Source organism: Calidris pugnax, unplaced genomic scaffold (genome assembly GCF_001431845.1).
Source record: "Calidris pugnax isolate Ruff unplaced genomic scaffold, ASM143184v1 scaffold72, whole genome shotgun sequence".
NCBI classification, from domain to species: Eukaryota; Metazoa; Chordata; class Aves; order Charadriiformes; family Scolopacidae; genus Calidris; species Calidris pugnax.
The window spans coordinates 1772112-1796890 of record NW_015090808.1 but is presented as its reverse complement, the minus strand read 5'-3'; the positions used below and the strand labels follow the sequence as shown (position 1 = coordinate 1796890).

At 48.8% G+C, this 24779-nt stretch overlaps 1 protein-coding gene across 2 annotated transcripts in view; it reads left to right on the top strand.

Annotated features, from left to right (window-relative positions):
* ANTXR2 (anthrax toxin receptor 2) overlaps positions 1-14941 on the top strand; it is a 100253-nt gene extending 85312 nt beyond the window's left edge. For both annotated transcript variants that reach the window (XM_014938363.1, XM_014938362.1), the window contains exon 16: positions 13122-14941. In XM_014938363.1, the coding sequence (XP_014793849.1) occupies positions 13122-13160 (39 nt within the window). In that variant the 3' untranslated portion in view covers positions 13161-14941. The remainder of the gene's footprint in view (positions 1-13121) is intronic.
* The last annotated feature ends 9838 nt before the right edge of the window (positions 14942-24779 follow it).

Genomic DNA, 24779 nt, shown 5'->3' with positions numbered 1-24779 from the left:
GGGAACAGTGCAACTGCTGCAGGACTGGAGCAGTATCTGCAGCGCGCTCAGCGAGAGGCTGCCAGCACCGCTTGTGACGGGCCAACTGCTTGGTAGTTCTGAAAGGGAGCCCGCGATAGACACCACGCTGGCAGAATGCAGGCTGAGGACCAGCTTCTGATCTTATTTCCATCAGCTTTACGCTGCTGACTTTAAAGAACCTATTCCTGATTTTCAGCAAGACACCCGAGATGAGGAGCTGTACTGGTGGCACCAGCACATCCAGGGAATGGTTAGCAAAGGCCTGGTGAGCAGTCCTGGGAAAAAAGCGTTCCTAAATTACAGACCTCTGGCAAACAATTACTACCAACACCCTGCATGTGTGCTGCCCTTCCTGTCTGGAATAGCTTCTGGTACAAGGAGAACTCTTTACATTCCTCCTGTCCTGCACTGGCTACTGGCTGGTCCTCTCCTTCCACCCAGAGCTCTGGGATTCAGAGCCTGCTCCAGCCCATGTCTGCTACAAGCAGCTGCAGCTCACCAGAGCATCGCGTCTCTTCTGGGGTCTGTGATATCCTTATAAAAGATGAAGCTTTAATTTTGTGTGCCAGGGAGCCAGACGTGCAGCCCTCACTTGTAAGTTCGTGTTCCTGGACAGAGGCACCAGCTCCTAATTCAAATGCCAGACGGATGTGGAAATGCATCGTGGCATTTCACCTTTGTCCCCATGTATTAGCATCAGAAACCAGCCCTTGTTACCCTAACGGGCCGGTTACAGCAAGCTCTTCTCCAGCGTTCTGTGGGGATGGAGGGTCAATGGCCAGGGCTTTCACCAGCAGTAATGCTAGCAACAATACCAATAAATTAGCAGCGGTTGAAATATGCCTGACATGCAATTAATAGACATCTTTGCAAACTGAGAGCGAGGCAGACCGACAGAGATGTGTATGAACATAAATCAGACAGCTTTATAGACTCTACTCTCACATAATCCAGAAGGTCTATATCAGATATAGAGCAGGCCACAGGAGAAAATATATTCTGCAGTCATTTTAATGATGGTGTGCCATGAGGGTTTGGCCTTCAGGGAGGATTTAGGCCCTGGTCCCAGGGAGAGGATTCTGGAGCCGCCACTTTGAACACTGCTCTGGACGGAGAAGGGTTTTTTTTTGAGAGGTGGGATGTCCAAATATCTGTGAAGTTTATGATGACTAAACCACTTGAATTAAAACAAAAGCCTGATGGTGTGCTGGGGGAGGTTGTCTGCAGGAAGGAGAGGGGACTGGTCACCGTGCGCCCGTTGTAGCGGGGAATCCGACGCAGGTCGAGGGTGGGGAGACAGCCTGGCATCCGCGGTCTGCACTGGTGGTGGTCAGCATCATTAACACTGAACTCATTATCGCTGCGAAGGATCCAGCTATCGGGTGGTGCTGTGGAGGCTGGGGCTGAAGTGACAGCTGGGTGACAGTGGCATCTAGAGGGCTGCGAGGCGCAGTGTGTGTGCCGGCTCCACGGAGCTCCCGCTGCACCCTCCTGCATTGCCAGGGCCTTCCTATCCCCTCCACAGGGAAGCCACTTCAGCCCATCTACATCTTCAAATTCACATTTTCCCACAGAATTTCTTAAGTGGAATTTTTTCCTCATAATCATTGTGTGATAATTATTTTAAAATAATTTACATAGCATCATGTAACCAGGGTGACTTCTCTCGTTACAACTAATCATCATTTGCCAGTCAGATACTGCAAAGTCGAATGGGCCAGGTTTTGGGTGGGGTGTGAGTGCTGTGTTATTGCTGTTACGAGCTGGGAACATGACCCCTGGATGATTTATGGACTTCACAGCTGTAGAGCATCTGCTTCTTAAATACGCGAGCCATTTGAAGATGACAGCATCTCTTCAGGAAAGCCCAGGTTAGAGCAGTTCATCAGGAAGAGGAGACTGGGGAGTGTTCCTAAAGGAAGGAGGTTTTAGGAGAAGCCTGAAGGGGACTTCCCTGAGTTGAGGTGATGGTGGAGGAGAAAAAGAGTTTGAAGAGTTCTTCTGTCAGTTATGGTTTATGTGCTGTTACCTCTGATTTCAGAGAAAGATGAATTGCATTCTTCTCACTTTGAGTAGTTGCACAGAGGGGAGAATGGAAGAATAATGGGAAATACTTGACTTTCGCTTTACAGATGCCATCTCTAGGAACTGTAAATTTCTGATATTCTTTGCCTTTTTAAATGAAGAAGACCCCAAAGCAGCAGGTTTTGATGCTTGTTCGTTTTAGCGGGCTTAAAATTGGGCACTCTTTCTCATTTTATAAGGCTTGCAATGTGATACATCTAGTAGCATATTCCATTTTCTTCCTAAAGAAGCTGTAGGGGACGGGAGGAGTCATTTAGGATGCTAACAGGAGGAAAGCATTTGGCACTGAAGATCAGGCCTGCTGTCAGTTTGGCTGGAGCCCTCCCATAACATCAACAGGATCCCCAACAATACTTACTCCTGACGAGGATTCCTTCCTCGGAGTTTTAGAGGAGTTCAAGAAGCCAAAACCTTCTGCTCGCCCACCCCACTGCAGGGACACACAGCTAGTGTGTGAATCAAGGAGGAGCTCCCGAAGCTTCCCCTGGAAGGGAACGTTCCTGTCCCATCCCTCCTGTGTGCCATGGAGGAGAGGGAGCACTCCCAGTGACGGCTCAGCCGGACGCTGGAGTGAGGGAGCAGTGTCCTGGTTATCCTGCCCACGTGTGTGAGTGCCAGCCTGGGTGAGGTGTGCGCTGGGAGGGCGGCCAGGACAGAGATCACTTTCCCTCTGGCAGCAAGAAGCAGCGTGGTCTGGTCTGCCTTCCAAGGCATAATTAGAGCTGAAGGAGAAGGGCCCCCCATTGGCAGGCGCCTGCAATGGGAAAACAAGAACGTGTCCTTCAGGAAAGAAGGGTCAAACCTTGCCAGGCCATGGTGCATTTCCACAGAGGCAGAAGTGCTGCTGGTGAGGGAGGTTTTGCTGCCGAGGGGTCAGATGGAGAGAAGCTGGGGCCCTCGCTCCAAAGAATCTGCAGTGAAAAACAGGGACTCTCCAGGCCATTTCCACATCCTTTCCTTTTGCATAAGCAATGCTTGCCTTGTAACAGGAAAACAACAAACTCCTGCCCTCTAGAGACAGGAGACCTCCAGCTTTGCTGAATAAAATATTTGCCACAACCTCCTTTTGAAGCAGATGCTACAAATGCATACAGTTTTATTCCCCCCTAAGGCCCACGCAGCCGGCTCGGCAGCTCGTCGTGCTCGCTTCTCCCAGACCTGGAAGGCCAACTCTCAGGAGAGGCAGCTTGTCACAACCGCTCTTCTTCAAGGCAGTAGTTTATTTGGAGAACTGCTGAATAAAGCAGTCACAGAAAACTTGGCAAAGGAAGATGAATCCATCCCTTCTTCATTACCAAAACCTGTCTAGGCAGGATGGCAGCCGTTCCTTTCCACGGCACTCGGTGGAAGTTACTTGGAATTTCAGAGGAGGGAAAGGAGAGGGTCCAGCCCCATGTCGTTGCTCTCAGGTACTGGGAGCCCTGGCAGAAGCGCTCCTGTGGGTGCCAGGCACCTCCCCTCCTGGCTTTCACAAGGTTACACCACTGGTAAACACCTACTTTGAAGATTTCCTTCACTGTAGCAACTGTGCCGAAATGTCCATATGTCCAGTTATAAAATAAGCGTTATTAGCGGGGTGAAAAGCTGGTCTTAATAGCATTTCCTCCAAGCTGCCAGCGCACTAAAAATACTACAGATAATAGCCCTTGACTCCTCGCTGCAGCGCACCGAGTGTTTTCATTTACATCGAGGCACAGTTGGAGGAAGTGGGTACCAAGCCCTGCCAGATGACAACAGCAGCATTTTATAATGCATGATGGCTCTGCACCAGCCAAAGTTTGCTCCAGACGTTCAGCAAACCACGTCCACACAAGATTACCAAATACACTGCACTCACAGGCACTTGGGAAAAACCAACGAACCAGAACTTAGCAAATTTGTTCAACAATAGTGAACTACGGAACTGGGACTCCATCAGATATAACACATACATGGGGTTGGGATACCTGCAGGGTTTCTCTCCACTAATTATATATTCGTATATATAATTATATAATTGTGTATATATATATTGTGATACTTACACCATATTTATATTAAGGTGAAAGTTTGAGGCAGATAGCTACAACTGAGCTGCATGTTTTCCTGCAAGAAATACCTTGTCTGACACAGCACCTATGGACTCTTGACCACCTATTACACATTTTGTATCTCTAGATGGCATCTTTAAAATACCTACTTTGAATCTTTTACAGGCAGTTTTGTTTTGTTGGCCTATACTCTAAAATACAGTATGTATTAGATGCAGAAAGAGAGGAACTACTTTTTAAAAGAAATTAGTCCTGTCCTCCTTTTTTGCACTTGACTCCACGTTCATGTTACTCGCCTACAAGTAGAGCAGGACCAAGGGCTGGAAGGTGGCTGTGGAGGCAGACTCGGGTCCCAAGGTACCTGTCATTGTGCTGGCACACTCACCTCAAAGCAGTTGTGTTTTGAGGCAGCTGCTGCTAGATTCCACTGTGAAACTGCTATTCTTGAAATTCAGATGATGTAACTTCTGAAAGCTGACCTACAGGACCGCTCTATCGCGTGGAAGGACTGTGAGGTTCATGCACTCATGCTAAGGAGGCTACATTACATAAATATGAGGATAGTAAACAAGTTATACGCCTTTATGCTTATCTCAAGTTATTGGCAAAATTGCTAGAGTGACAAAAAAAATTCTTCATAGGATAAAAATATATAGTGCTATTCATCTATAGTTTGTTTCTTTTTATTATGGGCTTGTTGCTTTAGGAGGTTTTTGAGCCCATCAGCTGTTGTTCTTGGGGTTCAGAGCTTAGCTCATCTCTGTCAGTGACGTTTCAGCCATGAATTAAGTAATTTTTGGGAGAAAGTCCCTCTGGGCAGCCCTAGAAACGATCCTGATGCTTGCATCAGTAGTGATGGGTTCTGTAGCAATAACGCCAGTTCAAGATCATTCCTCTAAGAGATTCATTGCTGATTTATTCTGTGAAAAATGGTACTTCCAGCAGTGTATAGCACCGCAAGTCATCTTTTCCCAGGTGCTAAACACACCGAGCAGCACAGCACAGCTCAGGGATGCCAGCTGGGACTTATTTGCTCCTTGTGGGGCTGCCCAGGGGCCCTGGGCTGGGACGGCGGTGGGCGAGCAGTGAAACCTGCTGTGGGTGGGCTTCTGTGGGCAGGAACGGACATACGCAAGGACAGGAAACTATCACAACTTAATCTGGTTTTGCTTTATATGAAATAAACATGCTGGTAGCAAGGCACATCTGGAGGGATGAGGCTTGAGCATTAGGAGCTTGGCGGAGCACACAGGTTTCTGTCAGCAGAACTGTAAAGCCAATTCCAAATTGTTCCAATGTTGTGAGCTCCTCGGGTCTCTGTGACGAGGGCTGGGCTGATGGGCAGGGACTGAGCAAGTGGGAGAGAGAGAGGTGTCGGTTTGGATCTCTGAATGCTGCTCGGAACTGCACAGGACATGGGTGGGTTAGTAACCCCTTTCCAAAGTAAACAGATAAATCAGCTATCTTTAAAAAATATATATAAACTTAACTTCGGTTGTATGCTCCAGCTTGTCAACGGATATTTATGAGGTGAGTGTAATATTATAACGGTTATAGCAGTGAAATACATCCTGAGCAGGGGAGCTAGTAAAGAAGCGCAGGGATGTTAATGCCAGTAGAATTTTAATGCCCAGGAGATGGGGGCAAGGTGACACGAGCTCTAGTTAATGTTGCTTTTGCCAGCTACAGCGGGGGGAGATGGCTGGTGGCCCTTTCTGAAGGCTGTAGAGCAGGGTTTGGCCCCCGAGCCCCACGCAGCGTGTGGGCAGAAGCTGCTGTCTCGTTCCCTGGGCTGGGAGGTACCAGGCTCTGCCGAGGGGCAGCACGGGGGTTCCTCCAGGAGGAAACAGCCACAGCTGTTCAGATCTTTCTATGGGACTTGGAGGAAGGTGCTGGCATCTCAGCACCTCATTTGAATCCCTGCCAGTTTTACTCCTTTTAAAAGCCCTTTTTTGTCAGAGCTGAGCGTGCAGGTCAGGAGCACACGTAGGAGTTCATTATCCCTGGTAAGCTCTGTCCTGGGAGTTAATGATTCTGAAGAGATTTGGAAAGCAGGAAATTGCCTGCTCCCTTGCATTAGCGAAGAAGAAAAGGTTTACACGGTCTTGTCCTTTACTGAAAGCGCTACAGGGAAGAACCCAACACTCTCAACTTTGATTCCTTACAGAGGCAAAGTGCAGGCTGGGCCATGGGGAAAATAAGTGTAAGAAGAAATAGAATCAGGTAAACCAGGTTCTTGTCTGCTGATCCAGACCGCAGCAGCAGTCTTGGCAGAGTTGTGCAGAGCTGTCATGAGAAGACAGCTTTCTGGGGAACCACAAAGCAGGAATGCACCGATCACAGATGAAAGATGCTCTGATAATACTGTAGAGACAGGGCCAACATAAATGACATCGCTAAATATGTATCTCGGTAGTGACATTATTCTAACCTCCTCTCCTTCCTCACGGCTGTGCGGGCACTGATCAATAGGGCTGGAGGGCACAGAGCTCTCAAGTGCCCTATAAATGACAAATCCCAAAGGGTATGTATGTTCTCTTTATGGGGACACTGCAGCCGGGGGTAGAAGCACACGATTCGCAGCTTCTCCTGGTATGTCGGTGACAGACAGAGGAGGATCTTGATCCTCCAAGCCCAGAGTGAGCCAATCTTTTACAGTATTGTATATTATAATACAACTGTCCTGGACAAAACAGAGCTGTAAGTGCTTGTCTGGCAAGTGCAGGTGTTCTTATCAGTCCTAAGCTGAAAGCTGAACAATTCGGCAGCACACAGGGAGCCTTCTCCCATAGTACAGTTATCCCATACACTGGAGAAATTCAGTCATAGTCAAGGGCAAGGTACGGGTGAGCGACGAAGTACGTGAGACCAGATGGCGCAGCACAGGCTGGGTGGCTGGGTATCATCCCATCCCATCCCATCCCATCCCATCCCATCCCCATCCTCCTCGGTTTTACAGACCTCTTCACCAGCCCTTTTGGAATTACTGAAGGTTACTACAAGGGGGGGCAAATACACCAGAACAAACAGTAGCCAGAGACCATGGGTTGAGGGGGGTAGGCTAATAGCCAATTACTACCAGCAGCAGCCAGCTACTTAAATGCTGAGTGGATGATTTCAAGTCCCATTGTGAGTTGAGGATATTCTGTCCCTTCAACTTTCTGTGTCACGCTCCCTTACAGTCCATAGCCACCCTGAGCCTGTCAGCCCCGCAGCGCTTGGAGGAAGGCCAAAGGAGATCACATCTCACCAGGACCCTTGTGAGAGCATCCACAAGTTGACGCTGGGTTCAAGGTTTTATAGAGAGAATTTGACTTCCTTTAACTCCATCCTTTTAGGCAATTACATATCACAATAAAAGAGAGCAAACCAGAAAACTTAAAGCGTATATTATCCAACCCATGATTAAATACTCATTTTGGAAAAGTCCTTACCATGCAGCAAGGCCCTTAGGTTCAGAAGGTATTTATGAGTATAGTATTTCACACGTGAGTACGCAGAGCCCATCAGAAAGGAAGAGTCCTACTGCAGGTTTCAGCACGGGGGCTCTCGCTGGTCCCCCTCGAGAAGTATAGTATTTCACACGTGAGTACGCAGAGCCCATCAGAAAGGAAGAGTCCTACTGCAGGTTTCAGCACGGGGGCTCTCACCAGCAACAGAGCCCAGCTATCCCTGCCTGTGCATTCCTCTCACCTTTGCAGGTATGGCATATATTAGAGAATACGCTTCTCAAAAAGGTCTAGGTACTCCAGATGGTACTTAACAACAGAAAAAGTTATACTCTGACACGATACAAGGCAGTCAAGCTCTCCCCAGCCAGGCAGGCAGCTCCCACCTCATACCATGGTGTGGGAGAGGGAGGGTGAGGAGCTTTCCCAGCCCACGATCTCCATCTCCACAAACGCCTACAGCTCCTGTGATGGCCAGTTATCATCCCGCCACTCATTTTAAATTATTATTAGACCTTTGCTGCCTTTCAGCTATTTCAGTTTGGAAAGATCTAGCAAAATCTGTTAGTCACCTGCAGGAGAGCGCTCGCTCCCAGCCCTGCACGTTTAGAAACTCTCTTTGCTGAGCAGTGTGTCTCCTGGCTGTGTTACATGAGGGCAGGGGAAAAACCCACCTCGACAGACAGTTCTAAATGGCTGAGCAGGACATAACGTTTTGTGTTTGCCCTGTGTAACCAAAAGAGCAGAAAGTCTGTAGTTCTGTTTGAAAAAAATGCAGCAGGGGAGCAAAACCTGATTTACTCTCCAGATGAGCCAGGAGCTACAGGGTGACTATCTGTAGCTTTGAGCAGGGAGGGCCAGCTTAAAAACCCTTGCCCTAGATCTCTTCCCTCTTTTTTGTTTTGTTTGGTTTTGGTTAAATCCCTGCCATATTCTTCTGCTGCAGTACCTGCAGTGCATCTTCGAGAGTTAAAGGTGGGATGTTTTTTTTTCTGTTGAATCTGGCGCATGGAGACAACTCCCATATTCCACACTAGGATCACAGAATGCTTGCATAACTCATTTTTTAATTACTCTAGTCCTAAACCACTAATTCAGTTCCATTTTATACTGACTACATGTTGGTATTGTTAAGGTTTATGATCCAGTGATTTACAAGGCACGATACATCTGATTTCAAATTGGTTGTATTGATTGTTAAATGGAGTACGGGGACACGAGTGTAACAATAACTCACCAAACTGGTGGATCATGGCAGTGCTGCTGGGATGGTAATTCACTGGGGTAATTAGTTACATAGAACAAGCATGTTTTAATTGTGAAGGCCAAAAATAGACTGATGAGTCTACTGCTTGGTAAACAGTGCTTCTATTTAAGTAAACACTCCTTTTTGTAAAGTTCAGATTAATCAGAAGAAAAATTTCATGTTCTGTTTCTAAAAGCTGGGCTTAATGATGAAATAGATATCACTATATAGGAAGTTTTGAATTAATTTAGAGGAAGGATTTACACAGGTATGCAACTTGTTCTGAAACCCACCTTGCACAGACACAGTGATGTGGGTTACATCACACACATTTAGAGGAAGGATTTACACAGGTATGCATCTTGTTCTGAAAACCATCTTGCACAGACACAGTGCTGTGGGTTACATCACACACAACCCGGTTCTCGAGATGATGAAAACCTACAGTTCATACGGGTTTGATCTGGAGTGATAAATCCTTAACAACTGAAAATGAGTCTTTTATCATCTGCCTACTTCAGTTTGCCCATCTAGAATGCGAATGGTTTAAAATCTCACTTAAACTACTTACAGTGCATTTGTTACTATCTATTGCTGTCTGACACTGCCAGGCTCTCATGGCTGCTGTTTCTTAGGTGCTCCTAAGAGTTCTCAGGGACTCCCCAGTTCGGGTGTTCTCTCTCCCGTTGGAGGGGTTAGGGGACCAGGGGTCTGGCCAAGCAGGGCCTTCTTTTTCTCCTCCCTCCCCATGCGTCCTGGAGGAAGGAGGTTGGGGGCAGAGACAATGGGAGATGAGGGGAACCATCATGATAATTGCTCATTTAAGGATCTCCTCTGTCCCTACTGTGTCGGAACCACTCCTCCTGGAAGGAAAAGCCCTCTAAGCCACTGTTTAGGGGAAAGAGTTATGTCCGTGAGATGAACCATGGCAAACAGACCAAGAGAGGTTGCTGATATACATGTGTCTAGTTTTGCTAAGAAATAATAATATGGAAGGTATATATGGTAATTGTGCCAGTTAGACTTGAACTGTAAGCATGGTGAGAGCTCAAGCCCTTTACGTTGGCTTGAAAGCTACTTTTCATGCATTTCATGTGTAGGTGTTGTGAAACCAGGCTTCTTGTCACATCCCATTACCTGAAGGGAAAAGTGGGTCTCTCCTATGCTGGCGTGCAGGATTGGCTGTTCTGTTAATGACACTACCGCGTTCCTGACCTTCTCATTAATTAGCACTTTCAGTGCATTTTCCAACATCCTGATTTCAGCTCTGTCCTCTGTGAGCGTCACATTGTGCACAAAAAATAGCTTCTTATATGGAAGGCTTTGTTTTCATTTGAAATCCCTCATCCTCCAGCTTTCTTAAATAAGAAAAGGTAGTCAGAGTTGCCGGTACAGACACTCACACAAGTGAGACTGTTCTCTGATCATACAGAGATACAGGCACTGACTTAGTGCCTACGGGTAGGTTCAGAGTGGAAGTGACTCTGCCTCAGGTAAAAATGCAAAAAGTATCACAGGAACGTCTCCCAAACACCTTCTAACCCTTACTAGAGGCAGGCAGAGAAGACGTGTTTAGAACAAAACAGAAAGTCTTTTTCTGAATTCTCATGAAAGCTGTGCCGTGCAACTCCTCAGGTAACATCTCTACGCTTTATTTTAAGGCTTCACAATGTCCAGATTTATTTTGGAACAGGCTTAGGTTCCCTTTCCTCCCGTTTCCCCTTATGTTCACCTACCACCCCTGGTCAGCCTTTAGCAGACGCTGGATGCCAGGGCGGCCCGGCCGCGGGGACAGCTGGGACCCGGCGGCGGTTCAGCCGTCCCTGGGGTGCCGTGCGTGGGGACAGGGGGACACCTGCCCCCTGCAGCCTGCAGGGTCCCCGCCACCCCAGAGCTGGAGACCCGAGACGTCTCTGGCAACAAGGTGGAAGTTCTCCCTCATTTTCCATACACGGCTCTTCAGCTGGAGATGCTTCCTGTGGCCAGAGAACACCGTCTGCCCTAGAACTAAGCTTGCCCCTTTAATGACATTTGTTACGTAGTTTATTGATGCCGTTCTCAAGAGCTAAAAGGACCCTCAGCCCCTCTTAAAGCACGGCACTTACTGACTTCATGCAGTCAGACCTCGGAGAACTGATTTCTGATTCCAGTGATTGTTACAGACATCAGGTAAAGCACGGAGCCACTAAAATCCCTTCTAAATGCAAACTGAATGCAGACACCAAAATCAATAGTCACATCATTTGCCAAAAATTCTTATAAATCCATGCACTGGTACCTATCCTCAAAGAACAGTAAGAAAACTATGAACGAAAGCTGGAATTGTAATATTAATTACATCAGCTAGGATCTACGATGATTCCCCTGCTTTCTGCCCACGTTTTGCAGTGTTATTTTTCCGTTGTGGCATTAACAAGGATGCAAACATCCGTGCTGCCAGCGCTCATTTAACACCAGCTCTGTCCTCGGGAGTTGCACAGCGCTTATGGATTTTGTGCTCCGGAAGTACTTTGCTTCTACCACCAAATTCATTTGGATATGCTTAATTAAAAAAACCAACAACAAACAAAAGCAGCAAATGGAAAGGCACGTGAAGATGCCGAGGCCTGTTATACTTTGCTTTTAAAGGAACCTGTGCACTCCTGGCTGATCTCTGTGCATCTCTTGTGCACGTATAATACTGTGGGTGGCAGCTAGGAGTTACTGCACCCACCCACTCACCAGGTTTATATTTATTACACAGCTGACAGAGGCAGGATCATTAGAAGAGCATTAGGAGAGAAAATCCCTTGATGAGGGCACTGCCCCTTTCATGCCAGCCAAGACTTGCCTGAGCAATGCCAAGTAACCATGTGCCATCACCCTCCCCGTTAACCCATAAGACATTCAGATCAAAATAAAGAAATGAAAGGAATATGAAATTCAGCCCTAATTTCATCTGGTGATGCCATCATGTCTTAAGAAGAGAGCAGTAATTTCCCCCCAACCACGCATGTTTAAAAAGAAATCAGGGTTCAAAGTGTAAGCCCCGCTGCCTGTCCCCAAACTGCAGTTCACCTGGCACCGCCTTTACGGGTCTCTGAGAAATGGCTTCACAGCCTCGGCAGTTTCAAAGTCCTCAGGTGGGAACTGAAGGAGACAGAAGAAAGAAAACAGGCGGAGCTTTTTTTCCTTTTGAGGAGGTTTTGCATAAAGTCCCTCTAGTGAGACCCACACCCCCTTGTGCCTTCAGAGATCTCCCCCCGTCTGGGGACGCCACCGGGACCGGCTCCCGCAGAAGCCCCCATGGGGATGGGGGGTTTCAGGGCCACTCCAGGGGAGAGCATTTGGTCACTAGGACCTCACACCAAAACCTGCCATTTGCTAATTGCACCGGGCGCCTTTGCAAACAAGGACTTAATACTCCCACCACCTTCCTCGGAGAATCCCTGTCTCCGGGTGGAGAAGCCCGAGCACAAGCTCGACACAAGTTGGCTTTTTCCCTGGCAGCAAGGAAGGGCATCACTGCTCTGCCCAGGAGAGCTCTTCTCTTGAGAGCACACCCTGCTTCAAAACCCCATCACCAGGTCAGAGTTTGGGCATTTACATAAGCTCCAAGAAGTCACTGGCAATTTTTAGTGCCTATCCCCAATTAATAAAAAGGGCCCCTGATTTTTGCTAGTGGATTTGTTTCATTCATCTACACCAAAATCTGCCAAGATTAATCTGAGCCCATTTGTGGGAGAATGGTATGTATTTGCTCTGGTATGACACCAAGAGAAACCGCTTTTCCTTTTGGTGCACAGCGACTTTACAGCAGTAAGAACAGAGTTTATAGGTGCAGAGCTCGAGTTATTGCTAATAAAATACAGTTTCAAATCAGCAGCAGCTCTGCTAATGAACAGTCACGCTTCTCTGCGCCGCGCTGCGTGAGGATTTGGCTGGGGGGAGATCTTGGGGGAGGGTCCGTCTTCACTGGGATCTTCCCTTACCATGGTTAGATTGGTTTGAGTTTGCTCACTGCAGTTGCTGAGAATTTGTAAATTATCCTCAAAAAAGACCCGAGAGCTTTCAAAATGTGTCTTCTGTGTCATCGCTCCTTCCCTAACATCATAAATCTGTAAGTCAAATGCAGTGCCTCACTCTGGGTAATTTCCATTAGTTCTTAAAAGGTTTTTCATGGGTATGTTATTTTCACAAACATCTGAATTTAAATTACAGCCTTCTTCTAGCATCTAATATTCAGCCTTTGAAAGTCTTGGCTGCATTTATTACTCCACCAATAAGAGCTCCTCTCTTTTCCCCCCTCAGGGCCGATGCATCAACTTCACCCGAGTTCAGTCTCAGTAGCGGAGGAGAAGCGGATGCCAGGAGGAAAGACAGCCCCATTGCCACTTTTCAACCAAGCAGAGAGAACCGAGCGCTTCCTCACGTTTCTTGGCTCGTCCTCAAGCCCGAACTCAGGTTTCTGCGTCCCCGGAGCCGGCGTGGCCGTGCCCAGCTCCCAGCACCGGAGAGAGCAGCGCACGGGCTCGCCCGCCTGTGCTTCCGTGCAACACCAACGGGCTGACACAGACACCAAAGATGATCACGTTTTTCTATTTTTGTTACTATATGTTTTTGTAAGGACTACAGATCTCAGGACGCCATGTGCTCCCAGCGGCGATGCCGGGTTCCTGGGATGCGGCGGCGGCGCGTGGTTTGGGCAGGGCCCGCCCGGGGCGGAGGGGAGCGGGTCCCAGCGGGCGCAGCCGGCGCGGGAGCCACGTGCCTTAAGCCATGTCAGATCACAAACCCTCGCCAGGCTCCCGCGCGCCCTGCCTTACGGGAACCTTCTGACTGGAAATCTTGTCATCCTCACACTGAAAAGTGCACACGCATGACAAAATGTAGACAGGATGCCTCAAGGTATTGGTAGCAAGACTTTGCCCTTTAGTTTCTGAAGACACCTTTCTTTCATTATGCACCCGGGACAGGAAGAAAATTAATAGAGCGTTATTCCACGGGAAGACAGCCTGTAACCAGAGATCTTGAGCGGAGTTTGAGGGACTGATGCTTCAAGACCTTGACACTGTGGCTGGTGTTTTTTTCCCCTTTCCTGCATTCAGAGTTCAGCAGCGCATAAAACATCATCATCTATAAACATACCTAGCAGTCGTAGGCTTACGTATTTTTTTTTTTTTTAGATTAAAAAAAGCAGTAGCCACTAAGCTGGTATCTCAGGGTTTTTTTTCCCCCCCAAATCTCCAAGGGCTCTTCAGCGTCACAAGCCAGCAACTCTCTTTGCATGAGAATTTCAAAGTTTAATTAATATAATTAAAGGCAACAGCAAGCAGCAGCCTGTGAAGATTTTGCTCATCTTTTTTATGCCTTTTGACATTGAATGACCTATTACTGTATGTGCATTACTCGGTTTGAGGGGGCACCGAGCATTGGTTAAGATCCAGCAGTGGAAAAAGACCTCCTTCCATCAATTTAGAAATTAAATATAGGGGAGCGCTGGCCATCACAAAACATTGACAATGTATGTATTATAATTTTTTAGAAAAACCAGTGTTGTGTCACGTCGACGATGCCAAATTATGTTAGCGTGAGCGGAAACACTGTGGGGGAGGAAGGAGGGAGCAGCTGAAGAAAAAGGCTCAAATGATCCAGTCACTTTCGATACTGTACTTCAGATGCAAAATGGATATTCGAGTCGAAACCTGACAAAGCGCGCCCGCTTTGATGGGAACTGGTATAGACAATGACCAGTGGCTGGGTCAGTGGGATGTCTCTCTGCGAGCAGGGAGGCTTATCAAATGACACTAAAAATAAGTTCAACAACCATCACGTTGGAGGGGAAAAGGCGAACATTTCACATTTGGTGGGCATGAATGTGCGCAAGATGGAAAGAGCAATGCGAAGCATCCTGGTCTAATTATCTCCTTTGTGCTCTTCATTGAAATTGCAGGGGACGTAAATAATTCTCTTGGTCGATGTCCAAATTCGTGGCACTGCCCAAAGAAGCCTTTACATATATCCACTCGCTTACATCTTTTGCTTGAGTTTATTTATGTCACTGGTAGCCTCATCATCAACAGCCATGTGTGCAACATTAGACTATAAATAAAATTATTATCTAAGTTTCAGCGATCATTTCCTTCTTCTTCTCCTCCCCCCGGGTCCCCCATCCTCTCCACAACTCACGCCCTCCTCCTCCAGCGGCACGGTTGCCCTCGGGACCAGCTGCCCAGGCAGCCCCCCGTGCCGTGGCCGGCACAGCCTCCCTCGGGCTGCTCCCAGGAACTCGTGTAGGACCTTGCGTTGGGCACCTTCCCGGGACCATCCAGTGCCCACAGAGGTGGCTTCTCCCTCCCATACCTGGAGAAAGGCAGCTTCCACACCCTGGCCCTCGGCTGGGGACGATTTAGCCCCGTTACCTACAAAAGGCTGATTTCATCCACAAAGCCCAACCATCAACGAGTCTTGGGCTTATTTCAAGCCACCAATCAAACCCCTATGTCCCCTCTGTCTTAGCTCAAGATGAACAATAAAACTCGGTGGGTTTGCTGGGACACAGGTGAGGTTTGGTACCACTCCTCAGGACACGGAGGCGGCACAGGCAGAACACTGGTCCCAAAAGACACCAAGTTAAAATCAGCTCTGTCCCATTTTGCTTACTTTTCCTCCATTTTTAATGTAAACGCGACACTTCTTTTGAGATGTGGCTGGAGTTGCCGGCTTGCATTTTGAGCAGTGTGTTGTATAACAGGAAAACATGCAGATGAAGAGGATTTTTCCCTCACATGTATCTGCTGCCTCTCAATATTTATAACAAATAGAGCCACAGAAATAGAAATCCACTAATAATCTTCCGTCCTCTCTAGCTGTCTATCCATATTCATTATAAACCATAGAACGTGCTATTTTTCACAGAGTGGCTGATACCAAGCAAAAACGTATTTCAGGTATCTACATTGATTTTCCCATCTAATTGGCATGATATTACAGTATGCTACACTTTTCATTTAGCTGAAGATAATACCCTAAGAGTTTCATTATTATACAGTGTGGAGTATCTGTCACAAATAATTTTGGGGGTAAGAGGTATAGAGTAATAGTCCTTTAAAATCCACTGATTCAAAATGACACAGAGTAAGATTTCCTTGGCACAAGAGCTCAAAATGCTTGAGAAAACCACGATCAGGAGGGTTAATAGAGCACGTCCCTCGCACGGTTTCAAACCTCGAGTAACTCCTTACAAAAAGCCCAATTCCTGGTAACTCTGCTGGTATCTATTTAAGCCTGCATAAGGAAAGTAAGTCTCTTGAGAAATTAAATGAGCGCAAGAGTGATCCAGAAACGTTCTACTTACAAGTAGGTATCAGCCCCACGGTCTGAAACGGTTCTTTAACAAGACGCCTGCTCTTACTTCAGTATCTTATTTCCATGTCAAAAAGATCCTCAAAATACAGATGACACCGCAACTACAGGCACTGAGTAGCGTGACCCTTCTGGTGTTAAACTAGTTTAGGAAACCCCTGATCTCTCAGAAAACGATGGGAGACAGTGTCTGGGATGGTTTCCCTCCCGGGAAGGGGCAGGTTTCCAGGCAGAGGTGCTGCGGGTCCCTGTCCCGCACAGCCAGCGGTGGATGGAGCCACCACGGCCCTTCCCGGCCAGGGGACCCTGTGGTCAGTCCATGGGACACCGGGGTGTCTCTAGAGACCGTCCCTGAAAATCAGAACACGCCTGAGGTTTTGTGTTGTAAGCACAAAGAGTAACACAGAGCAAATAAAAGAATAATCCCTACAAACTCCCGCTGCATTCACAAATGCCTGGAGAGGTGACAGTAAGAACAATTTGCTCCCGAGCTGCAACACCCCCGTTGCACAGACGCCCAGCGCTGCGCTGAGCACTCACTGCTCTCGTTGCAGCAGTGGGGCAGCCCTGCCCCGACACACACCTGGCTCCCACGGCGCGGGGCATCGGCAGACACAGCCCTTTCGGGGAAACGGGAACCAATTCCGGGGGACACCAATCAAAGCCTGAAGGGACTCTGGCCCAGCTGCCCCACAGCCAGCGAGCAGGAGGGACCCGCAGGGGCAGGAAAGGGAAAGTTGGTTTCATGGTCGTTATGCTCGATTCCCCAGTTACCCTGGATGTCACAAACCTCGTGTGCAGGAAAGCCCTTGAAATAAAATGGGGCTGCAGGAGACATAAGCAGCATTCTATAATAATCTCTTGATTTTTAAGAGATTTATTGATGCTCCTTTTACTTGATCCTTGCTGAGAAACAGAACATAGGAGAGTATCACCAGCAAGAAACACATTAGTGAAAATGTTCATTTTTTTTCTAAAGAGCAATGTACAAAATGCACAGAAATACCACCAGCCAGTCCTTGAGGAGCTCCTGTTATGACCCAGACAAAGCAGGATTTAAAGGAACAGGAGTGTTATTGTGGACATTAAGATACCCTAAATTATATTACATTTAGGATATGTTAGGATACCTTAAATTATATTATTATACAAGGCTGGTTTTATTTTATATATTTTGATAACTGCAGAAATTAATTGACTGGAGTTAACATGAAATAAAAATTAAAATGAATTTTTCAGTGTTCCCTTTCAGTTGTTTTTTAATTTAACAAGAACTACAGCTTTCATCAAACATTAATCTGCTGGGCTTAAACCAGAGGAGACGGGTCAGGCCGATCTGGGGTGAAAGGGAAGGGAATTTTCTGCAGTGCCACCGTGCAGGCTCATTCCGAGTCACCAGCGCTGGGAGAGCCCGGGCTGGCCAGGATGAATTCCTGCTGGTGTTTTTCCTGCAGGAAATCACCGTGCCCATCTCTCCGCTTCTGACCGTCCTCACCGCGACATCACAACTCTGCCTCCCGCTCCCTGGCGTTCACCTAACGGCCTCACCACGAAATGCTCTAACGCGCAACCCCAGCTGCGTGTGGGGGTTTGTTGTTTTCTTTAAAGGCAAAAGATGACATTATTTTTTTAACCGTCTCAGTAAATGGCTCCTCATGCAAGGCCTGTTTACACCCCCTCCCCGAGATTTCCATGGGCTCTGAATACAGGGTTACCCAGCCTCTTCAAAATCCGTGGTGACACCAGACCGCACTGCTCATTGTTTTCACTTTTAAGCACGTCCTTACAATTCAAATCATGTTGACGCACGTAAGGAAAAAAAAAAAAAAAGGTGAAAGCCACAAGTAGGGTTGGTTTTACCTTCTGCTTTTCCTCCCTGCACATGGAAAGGGACCGGGGAATTCTGTGTTCTCTCAGTTTAGACAAAACATCCCAGCTGTGCGAGAACCCGCTCTTTTATTCACCACGATTCCGGCTGCAGGGAAGGGTGAAGGAACCCATTAGGCTTTTTTTCCAGGTGGGAAAAATACACATTTTATCCTGTGGTTACTGACTGCTGCCTCATGACTGAACAGTTTCCTTTTTTCTAGCTCATTGGGAAGTAGCAAAGGTGCCATCACCATTTGTCTCTAGATCTGAGCTCCTGGAAGTTCTCACTCACAAGAGGCGGCTCCAAGGAGAGTTTTGGAAGCTCGACCTGCATGGTGGGGGTGGGAGGTTCTGACTTTGTCTGCAGCACAGAGGGCAGGACCCAGCCCGAGGAGCCCAGTTTGAAACTGGTACCAGTGCAGTGGCAAACTCGAGTGTTGGGAGGAGGCAAAGTGCACCAAGACGTTAAAGCAGGTAGAAACGTCCTGATCAGGAACCTCAGGGATCACAGCAGGCAAGCGAAGCAAAAGATACATTTGCTAATGAGCATCTTCTAGATACCTCTTGTGCCGTTACAAAATTATTTCATGTCAAAATTTCTAGTAAGAGCCTTATTAGACCTGGCATGTACTATTTTATTTCACAAATCTGTTTTGCATTGGCTCAATTAAAATTGTTATATATTTTTGGGTCTTGTGTAGGTGCCATCTGTTTAACAGTACAAGTGGGTCCTGTGATGCACTTGTAAATTTTCTGCTGCAATAATTTTTTTAATATAACGAGGGACTTTGAATACAAGAAACTGCCTATACTCAGTGATTTTTTATTTTTTGGCAGTCAACTTAGAACAATTCTTACCATGTTACAAGGATGGCTTTGCATCCTATGGAAAAGCGAACGGCTGATCTACACGTTTGCACCGAAGTCATATAATTTAATTCACACTTAATTTTTTCATTTGCTTGTTCTGCCTTATTTTTCAAATGAGCTTATTCTCCCAAGCTGCAACACACGGGACCGCTCTCAGCTGGTTTCCTGAGGCTGTACCTGGACCAGGTGTTGAAGCTGAGCCTTCACCCAAGTAGCAGCAAAGCACAAGGGTTGGCAGGAGTGGCCCCAACTGCCTCAGGGATGGGGTCTCTGATACAGGAACCCCCAAGATCCCCCGAGAAGCTCCTGGTGCCCTGGAGCTCACCCACCACCCAAGGGCTCCCCCCCGGCTTCCCTGGAGCCGACTGAAACGAACTGCACACACCTCTCGTTAACGGCATTGGGAACAAACACACCTTTGTGAGGCACCAATCCAATCTGCACAGAAACAGCCTGATGTGCTCCACAGCAGAGCACAACCTGGGGACAAATCTCCTGGCAAAGAGAACTAAAACTTTTTCTCATACTTGGTGGGGTGGGGGGGGATGGGGGGGATGCGTTGTTATGATTTTTTGCTCTTGCTATTATGTCACAAGCACTGAAACGCTGTTCCTAAAACACAATGAATTACAACAAAGCCCTAAACCCCACCCATTAGTTAGTTTTCCTTTAAAAAAATGTAGTCTCAAATTCTTCTGCTAAATTCTCCACTACACTGTAGGAGAAAAGTATCTGCAATGGCAACAATTCTACAGCTGATTTTGACGTTCTTGTTTTGCTCTACAGTCAAGAGACCGATGCCAGACCTAAGCACACCATTTCTATATGCAGAACTGTTCTTCCCGTGTCGTGGATCAAGCAGCACCCAGAAAAGCGTTCAGGTCCCTTCCGTGCTGCTTGGGATGCTCAGCAGGACAGTCCCCTCGGTTGTCACCAGCCTCCGGAGAAGGAGCCGACCCATTACAGACCCTTCAGAAGGGCTGTAGAACCTTGGCCACCTTGGATGATACTCATTTTTGCCTCTCACGTTCCCCAAGCACTCACTGAGCCTTGATTCACTGAAATTTGGCAAAGCCCTTTGTTCAGCCCCAGCTGACAGCTGGCTGAGGATGCACCACGGACTTCCCTAACACGGCACGTCTCCTAAGATACCTTTAGAGAAACGGGGTTTCTTGTCTCTTTCTGGATTTTACTTACATGGCTGGAATCAGCCATAGAGAGGTTCCTCCTTGACCGAATCGCTTGCTTTAGCATTTACTCCAGAGCTCAGAAGCCAATGACCACCCCGGCCCTGCCCATCTGCCCGAGCACCACGACAGCCCCTGCTCCCCTGGAGCATCTCCCCAGGGCACAGGGAGACCTGCCCGAGCAGAGCCTGCTGCTTACCGGGCAGCGCAGGGAACCGAGGGGCCGGGGTGGCAGCAGTTCGTGCAGCAGCATGAGATGCCTTCGCTCCTTCCAAACCCCCCTCCCCATCATCCACGCGCTCAGCCATCCCCCGTTCTCGGGGCAGCTGCTCAGGGTGTTGTCAACACCCAGAATATATCATGTCTATTGACAGAACTGCAAAATCCTGATTAAATTACGTGCTTTAGCCAACCTGCGTAGGGAAAATTAATTGAACTGCAAAACTGATGGGTTCAGTGTTACCTTGTTGGAATGGGGAGGCTGGGCTATGTAATGCTTGATCTCCTTTTATTTGATTAAGCAAATTAGGAAACAACAGTGTGAAATGCATTATTGTACTAATATGATGTCCAAAATGTGAATCTCATTAAAGCTCTGGCCCTGAGGCTTTTTATTTGGTTTCTCTGTAAGCTGAGGAAGTAGGCCAGAAAAATATATTTTTCAAATTACAGTGGAAATGCCCAATAATAAACACCATATCCTGTACAGGCTTTAATCACTTGAACATCTCCTCATAAAAAGCATTTCTAAGCTTCTAGAGCCATTCAGTGCAGGATGTACAGAAAGGGAGGCGGCACGGCGGGCAGGGGAGGTGGGAGCCACAGCATGTTCTCACCTGACCCACGTCCACTGAAAGAGACCTTGGGGAGAAGCAGCTCGATGGGGCGAGCGCCCTGGGAGAGTGGGGACAGTGGGACTCTGGGGGTCCCCAAGGGGACGGCTGAACAGCCAGGTGTTCTGCAGAGCCCACCTTGGCAAAGGTGTGGGCTGTGGTTACCTGGGGAGAAAGGCTGAAGAGAGCAGCGGGGATGGGGACCCACCCCAGGGGACAGGAGGGCTCCGCAGGGAGCTGTGCTGCAGCCGGGCTGTGCATGGGGCTCGTGGCAGGACCCCCGCGACATCCCTCTCTTCTAGCCAGGGCTGGAGTTCAAGGTCAGGCCATAATGCTGGGGGAGAACAAACATATGGTGTAAAAGTAAAACAACACTACATTTCATCTGTAAAAGGGCTTTATGAGAAGAGCCGGTTCAGATAGAAGTTGGTAAAGGGTCACTTCACAATATAGCCCTCTCAAATTGCAGTTCAAACTCAGAATTAATTATCCTTTCACTGTCTTGGGTTTTCTTTTCTTCTTTGCTTCACATTAACTGCAGCTGAAATTATTTTAAAGCAATGATCTTGAACGTCATGTCCTTCAGCTGGCCCTGAAAATCCATTTTCTATGGAAAGCCTCCTTTCTTTTCCAAGATTTCTGTTAGTGTATGAAGCTCATCAAGGCTCTGGTTCTCTAGGGGTGTCAGATGCTCAAATAATACCCAGGTGTCTGCCTGCTGGACCGGCTCCAAGGTACTTTATTAGCATGAAGAGGCCAATTGGAAAGCAGTTTAACTCCTTCAGTGTCCAGGGCTCCAGCGAGCGTGTCCTGCAGCGGGACCCTGCGCATCTGCACAGCCGCAAATACAAACTCCCAGTCATCAAGTTGTGAAATAAAAATAGAACATCAAGGGCAACAGGCACAGGCTGAGACACGCCAGTCTGACAAAAGAGGGGTTTTTTTCATGCATTGATACCTATAAAAAGTATCTTTGGGCCAGAGCCACTCAGAAGTCCACACATGCAGAAACGCCACTGTTCCCGTGTTAATGGCATGTAAACGCCTTCCCGTGTTAACTCCGGGCACCGCAGAGAAACGAGGGGGCTCTTCCCACCACGGCTGCATTTCGGGGAGCTATTGACACGCTTCAGCCAAATCCCCAGCGGTGAGCTATGGCTGCCAGGGAGGAGAGGCTCTCCAGGCCACGGGTGCCAGGGCTGCAAGCGGCTGCAGGGCTCCCAGCCCACACGGGGCACGCTGCCACCATACCCTGCCGCACCACCACACCATGGGCACGTCACCTGCTCAGCACGAGGGGCATGTTCACTCCCCATTTCACCTTCCTATGCCACACGGTGTTCCAAGGGAAGGGAGAAAACATCCCATTTTAAACCAGTGCACGGGGGATGTTCCCAATCCAAACCGAGCTCTACAGAAAGAGAGCGGGAGCAGGTTCCTGAGCTGACTCCAGGCTGGGAAACCCGCCTCTGCCTGCGCCTCAGGGAGTGCTCTTCTGCTGCCTTTTCTCATGAAAAGCTTTTTGATTTTCGCCTGGTGCCGGGTTTCCCGTGGCACCGCACGAGGCTGGGGGATGCACGGCGGGGCCGCAGCACCATCTCCCACCCTCTCTTCCCCCTGGGCTCCCCCCTGACTCCCCCACGGCCGAGGCCAGGTGGACAGGAGGAGTGAGGCCAGGACAGAGCCCACAGGCTGCACCTTCCCCTTCCCGCTGCCCCACTCCCTACAGGTGCTCCCAGAGCGAGCCGGGGGGCTCCGGGGAGCCGCAGGGACAGCCCCTTCCCTTCTCCACCCCAACAATCTGTTAGTGGGTGTTGGTGAAAAGCTGCTTCAGACAGGATTCTCAGAAGCTTTTCACCAAAGCTTAACGCTGCAGCTTGGAAATAAACGGGACTTTATCACTGACATCAGCCCACAGCCGATCCGGTGCCAAGAGAGCTTGACAATTCCTCCCCACGAGCTCCGTAGTTTTCAGGAGCAGAAACGACCCCGTGGCACAGGGACCGGCTAAAATTTGGTGCAGGGGCTTGCCCGAGGTGTGTCTGTGGGGGACACAGCCCCCCGAGGCAGCACAGGGCCATCCAGCCCTGATGTCCCTCAGGCTGGGGGTGTCACAAGTGACTCACACCCCCGCTGCCCCAGGGCTGATCCCGGGGAGGAGAGGAGCCTCCGGCGCTGTCCCTGGCTGCGGAGCGGTGCCACTGCCCTGGGACTGGGGCACGCTCTGGGCCCGGGCAGAACCCCTGGTCCCGGGACGAAAGACGCAGGAGAAAGTGGCGGCAGACAGAGGGGAGGGAGAGCAGGCCCAGCTGCGGGTGGCTGGGATTGTGCAAGCCGTGGCTGACAGGAGAGCTGGCCATGGCCAGTGCCGCGGTGTCACCAAACACTGCCTTGTCCTGTTTACATTCTCCAGAGAATGAAAACAACAACGTATAAGGAAAATAATGAAACACTGAATTCTGGGGTCTCACAGTGATCTGCAGGCACCTAAGCTGTCACTAGAGACAAATACACCCCATATATACACAGCCTCCCTATTAAACAGGCCTCCTGATTTTTCTAATTTCTAAATGAACATGTGCATGTGCTCATGTATTTTGAATGATGATAGCCCATCTCCAGTTCCTTTGCTGCTGAATTCTGTTTTCCTTCTGTTTCGTTCAGGGCTGCATTCCTAAACGTCCCTGCCTCCAGCCCGTTTCCTATGAACCTGGGTGAGAGGGGCTTTGTCTCTGTGCTCAGCTGCCTCCTCCCCTGCCTTTGGCAGCTCAGTACCGGGGCAGAGATGTCTCTCAAGTCACGGGCTTCCCACTCGCTTCCCATTCTGTCTTTGCACATCAGCAAAACCCTCCTACGCCCTTAATCCCCTTAGGGCAGGAGAGCACCATTTCTTCTGCAGGGTGTGACCCGCCACATGCTAAGCCCAAACCCAAGGACGAGCTCCCATCGCTACGGCAGGAGTGGTCACTGCACCCCGAGGGGTCAGAAGAGAAGGTGAGACCAGAGGGACGCCCTGTTGTGGGGCTGAGCAGAGAGACCCCATGTTACCAGTGCCCCCCGAGACTTGCTGCCCTATGGAGGTTGTCCTCGCAGAACTGCAACTGCTGCTGCTCCCCTTGCTCCACAGTTCCCCCATGCCAAGACTCCACCACTTTGGTATCTGTTCACTGGGGACATGGAGACCTGGGTACCAGCTCCAGCATGCTGAGGAGCTACATCCCCACCACAACACAGCTCCCCAGGCAGACCCGGCCAGAGGGGACACAGCGGGTGCAGCGGGATGAACCTCACCTCACGGGAGCACTTCTGCTCGCTCTGTGGATGTGCACAACAGAGACAACTGCAAATAATACTGTTCCCCGCCTTTCTTCTCCATATCCACTTCTCTATCATCTAATTTCTCATTATCATGAGTTGGCTTCACTGAGCCAACTGGACGATTTTCCCTAAAACTGTGGATGACACTGTCAACAGCTCTGGACTCTTTTAACCTCCATCTCCTCCAATAAATGCCCAAGGGAATAATTGAGATACCACCATTTCCTCAGGAATAAAGAGGGAGGACTGACCACAGTATCTCACACACCACTGCGTGGCAACTCGAATGTTGACCACTCGTGATCACTGGTTTCCAGACCTCAAGAGAGACAACGGCTTCATCACAGAAAAGCCCCCAGGAAGGGCCTTGGCCCGAGGAGACCCGGGAGGGGGAGACGGGGCTGTGTCCCCGATCAATCCCAGGAAACACGGAATCACAGCAAAGCAACAGAGCATGTGAAGACACTGTCAACACACACTTAAAATAAGACTTGTGAGCAGATGCCCCTGGCTTTCTAGGGACTACA